The sequence below is a fragment of the Limulus polyphemus genome, unplaced genomic scaffold, assembly GCF_000517525.1.
Source record: "Limulus polyphemus unplaced genomic scaffold, Limulus_polyphemus-2.1.2 Scaffold1714, whole genome shotgun sequence".
NCBI classification, from domain to species: Eukaryota; Metazoa; Arthropoda; class Merostomata; order Xiphosura; family Limulidae; genus Limulus; species Limulus polyphemus.
This window is the reverse complement of record NW_013667324.1, coordinates 19,006-24,172: the sequence shown is the minus strand read 5'-3', so window position 1 is coordinate 24,172 and position 5,167 is coordinate 19,006. Positions and strand designations below refer to the sequence as shown.

The 5,167-nt window shown below is 31.6% G+C and overlaps 1 protein-coding gene across 1 annotated transcript in view; it reads left to right on the top strand.

Annotated features, from left to right (window-relative positions):
- LOC106464668 (transient receptor potential cation channel trpm-like) overlaps window positions 1-5,147 on the top strand; it is a 31,765-nt gene extending 26,618 nt beyond the window's left edge. Inside the window, exons 20-23 of the mRNA XM_022392440.1 lie at window positions 115-232; window positions 1,214-1,395; window positions 2,292-2,424; window positions 3,724-5,147. Of these exons, the coding sequence (XP_022248148.1) occupies window positions 115-232; window positions 1,214-1,395; window positions 2,292-2,424; window positions 3,724-4,831 (1,541 nt within the window). The 3' untranslated portion in view covers window positions 4,832-5,147. The remainder of the gene's footprint in view (window positions 1-114; window positions 233-1,213; window positions 1,396-2,291; window positions 2,425-3,723) is intronic.
- Window positions 5,148-5,167: the final 20 nt, after the last annotated feature.

Sequence of the window (5,167 nt, the reverse complement as noted above, 5' to 3'; positions counted from 1 at the left end):
ACTGTATTACCAGTGCTTTCAGTTTATATAAAAAATACTGTATTACCAGTGCTTTCAGTTTATAATAAAAAGTATTGTATTACCAGTGCTAACTCAGGTTTCTCCATTTTCTAGCCGTGTGTCACGATGATGAGATTTGTCCGACTGGCAAGTGGCTTAACCCTGCCATTATGGCTGTGTATTTGTTGATAGCGAACATTCTGCTTGTCAACTTACTGATTGCTGTCTTCAAGTATGTCACTTAATTTATTATTTAGTCATTTGTTATTTTACTTGTTTCTTACTTATCTAAGTTTAGCTTAACAATTTCTAGAATGAAGTATCTTAGAGAGTGATTTATTAGTATAGTGTAAAACAATCATAATTCATTCCAAAGAAACCAAAAACTGAGAAGTTTCTAAACATACCTTATTGATTTTCTGAGAAAATGTAACCGTGTAAGTGGTCAGTGAATTTTCATGATTGTTGACTGCAATCATGAAGTCAAATTTTTAAAGATTACCAGAACTAGTTGGTAAACATTGTGAGGATTGACCATTCTTAGTTGATAATATATATTTAAGAAGGTCTTTTGAAATTAAACATTAGAAGATCAGGAAGAAATAGAGATAGAAACAATTTTTATTTGAAATGTGACTGTGAGTGAATTATCATATCATTTTTCTTTAATATTTTCAGGTAGTGTTACATTCTAATTAATGAAGGTTTTGAAAAACAAATAAGGAAGCTTGACATAGAAATCTACATTAACTAGAGGTTTTGTTCAATAATTCAATGTTTTTATTACCTGCAGCACAGAATCCTGTAATATTTTCCTAGTTTATTATGATGTAAGATTGAACAAAGTAAGTCTAAAATTAAAAATCAGATCATTTAATATTTTTTTGTTTAATTTTTTATGATGTGAATTAAACATCAAGATCATATTTGTTTCTTTTACAAAGGAACCTTCTGTGGTATGTTATAAAAACATTATGAAGTAATTCATACAAGTATCTCTCAGAGATATGTTGTACGAGGACATGAGATGCACTGTGCAAGGCATTAATGAGTTTAAGACATAAATATTTTTTTAGAGAAAACATAAAAATTGACAATAACAGTGAATTCATCAGTTAGTTTATTTAATGAGTCGATTTCTTTCAGTAATAGCTATCTAGAGCTGAAAAGAATTGTCACATCAAAAATTTATTAATTAAGGATACTTTTCCAGTAACATCTTCATGGAAGTCAATGCCATGGCCCAAGAAGTGTGGAAATACAATAGATTTCGAGTAGTGATGGAATATGAACAGAAGCCAGTTCTTCCCCCTCCTCTTATCATTTTTTCCCACCTTCATTTGCTGGTGAAATATATTAGTAGTCACAAGAGTCTTAATTTTGATCATGGTCTAAGTGAGTACCTTTTTTTTTTATATATTTTTATAAATATTTAATGAAACCGAAGTAAATAATAATTATCTGAAACTTTGGAGTTACTTTATGGTTCATTCTTGCCTAAGAAGAGAAGGGAAATGAGGGTTGTTGTAGTAATATCACAAAGAAAATAAAACGCTGAAACGAAACTTACAAGAATGGTTTTAATTTGATTTTTTATAAAGTTAGTTTCAAATTAAAGCTATTTCTTGAATAAAAAAGTGTTTTAGTATTTACATATTTTGACCTGGGAAATTTTTATGGAGCATTAACTTGTTTCTTTAGCCAGTGATTTCAAAGAGAACTCTTGCATTTCATTCTGAAGTCTTTTTCAAAGAAGAGAATTAGATTTTGTTTTTAAGAACCATTAATTTAATAACAACAGTATTTATAATAGCATAGTTGACTAATAATGCTGTATTTATTTTTCTGAAAAGAAATGATTGTTTTAAGTAAAATCATAAAGTGAGTTTGTGTAATGTATAACTGAGTTTTTGTAATGTATAACTGAGTTTGTGTAATGTATAACTGAGTTTGTGTAATGTATAACTGGGTTTGTGTAATGTATACCTGAGTTTGTGTAATGTATAACTGTGTTTGTTCTGTAGGTAGTATATAATTATCTTTGATATTGTCTCTTTTGAGAACTATTTTAAATTTTCTATATCATTTGGTTTTTGAATTTGGGATAATAATCTGGTGGGTTATCATTTCAGAAGTTTCTTGGGATAATAATCTGGTGGGTTATCATTTCAGAAGTTTCTTGGGATAATAATCTTGTGGGTTATCATTTCAGAAGTTTCTTGGGATAATAATCTTGTGGGTTATCATTTCAGAAGTTTCTTGGGATAATAATCTGGTGGTTATCATTTCAGAACTGTTTCTTGATGAGGATGATGTGGAGAAAATCCATGATTTTGAAGAGGAATGTGTTGAGGGATTCTTCCGAGAAAAAGAGAAGAAGTACAGGTTATCAGTGGAACAGCAAGTTCAAACAACATCTGACAAGTAAACAGTTAGTTTCTATAATAAAATATGTAGTGTTTGAAAGTTACATGGATTCTCTTGTGTAAAAATGGTGATGGATAACTGCTTATCCTTTAGTGGTCCATTATATCAGTACAATTTTCAACCAAGGTCTGCTTATCCAAAGCAAGTGCTACTTCACTTATCTATTGTTCCAACTCTGTAGTGTTCCCAAGTGTGCATGTTTTCATAAGACTTGTGTAACTGACTGTTTCCCATTATAATGTGTTAATGTAGTATGGTATTCATGGGAAATTTAAGAAAATGAAATCAACACTAACAGAAACTTTGTTATTTTAGCCACATGATTATGGGGACCTGTAGGGACATAGCTAATAATGTGACATCTCCAGTTTAATAATATCTTTACTTTAGTCTTGTGTACCATTTGTTAGATTTGTTATTTTGATTGTGCCAGGGCTTGTTTCTTACTGTACTTACATGGTTATTTCTCAGTGTGAGTGGAAATGATAGTACTTGAAGAAATGTGTGTTTGGCTGTTTCAGTTTTACATGATCCAGCATTGGGTCTAAACAAAGGGTTAAAATAGAAGATGTGAAGTCAGTTAATACCCTGGTTGAAGTACACTTGAGCAAGAATATAGAAGTAGGAAGCCATGTGCATGAGGAGTGATGTTCAGGGAACAAAATTACATTACCTCAGTCATTAAGAATAGTAATTGATATATAATATTATGAATGGGATATTTACTGCTATAAAATTTCATATTACTAAATAAAAAGGAAATATAAAAATTCCTTTCATGATAGTTTACATTCCAATGTGTAAAATCCTTAATACATGTGAACTATGTGATATTACTTAAATCTGTAATTATCATAACAAAGATTTCCTACCTCAAGTCATTTATCTTAATAATTGCTATTTTTATTAGGTGTGTTCTGTAAAATTGATCGGAACACACAGAGAAGAAAGTACCTAAAATTATCTGTGATCTACATCTTCAATTTGTTTTATATTTAAGTTTTAAATACTGAGTTTTTTTGGTGTTCTCCATTCTTTTTTTCAGTTACTTTGAACAAATCATATGGGTGATTTATTTTTCTTCATATGTATTTGTTGTTTTGGCCAAAAGAAAAGAGTATTTAATGGCAACAAATAATATTATTAAATAATTTTTCAGGAAGAGACAGAATGTATTATGAATTTTAAAGAAATGAAATGTGGTTGAAAGTAAAAATGTTCTGAAGATAATGTGCAATGTTAAATTTTGTTTTTATAATTTAAAGAATCATTATTCCTCCATTTTCCGGTGAGCAGAGCTGAAATAATTGGACAACGGGTAGAAGACATCAACCAAAGAGAAAAAGACAGCAGTTGTACACTGCAGAATCTGGAGTACAGACTGAATAAACTGGAAGAATTAGCAGAACAGACGTCCACTTCACTTTCTGTGATACATCGCTTCATGAGCACCAGAGTAAGTGAAATGACTTACCAGACACAGTCTTCTAGAGGAACATCATCAGAGGACTTGAACAGCTTGGTAAGGTCAGTCAGTACAGTGTTGGATGCAGAGGAACTCAGACGCGTGAGGAAATATACTACTTCTAGTAGCAACAGCCAAAAAGACAGTAATCTTTCCAAGGTTTCTTTTGCTGATAGTGAAGAACATTCTACTGGCCATAGTTTAATCTCACCTTTAGCTGATCTTAATAAATCATCTTGTAATAGTGTTTTGCAGAACCAGTTGAGACGCCGAAGACTTGAAAATGCTGGGTTATACAGGCAAATTTCAGTGACTTCACCAGAATTTCCTGTTGAACAGTTAGAAGATAATATCATAGCACAACTGAAAGAAAAGCCAGATGAGCCTATTTCAACTAAATCACAAGAGACATCCAAAACTGAGCCAGTGCTGCAGTGGGACCCCCAAATATGTGTGATTCCTTCCTCCCCTCTTCCAAACTTGGTTTCCAGGAAAGGAGAATATACCAGCATCACTGATGATCTTGAGAACAAGTTTTTGTTTCCTCCCCAATCTCCAACTCCTGGTACTCACATTAGCCCATCTCAATCTCTCAAAAACTGTCAGAACCAACACAATATATTGGCCTTAGAGTTGGAGGTTTTGCATGATGCTGAAGAAACAGACTACAACTTGATGGAGGGCCTCATCCAGCGAAGACTACGTAGGGATTCAGAAAACTTGACAGTCAGTTTGGAGGACCTATGCAGCAATGTGTCTGATACATCTAGCAGTAGTGAAGAACTCAGTAAAGAAGGACTTCACATGAAAAGACAAGGCACAAGTGCTCCTGCAAAGTTAACCAGCTTGAAAGAACAACCTGCTACAGAAGATCAGGGGGAAATTCATAATAGGTTTCCTCACTCAAATTTGATGAACACAAATGAAACTAAATTTTAATGTTATTACAGACATTTCTAATTTTGTTATAGATCTGTGGTTGTTAGTTGTATAAAAGATACATTCTCTCATTTTGGAATTTCTAAAGAAATATTTTTTATAGGAAAAATAATATTTCTCAGAGCATCTACATGTATTTATTGTCAGTTTATTAGTTTCTCTTACAATACTGTTTCAAACTGGTCCGTACATAAGAAATAGCTGTTGTAATTTATCATGATTTTGTAAGACTTTCTTTGTGATTATACACTGGTGAATCTGGAATTAGAAAAAATATTTGATTTCTTTTTGATAGATGCATATTTATAAATATATATATATATATATATATATATA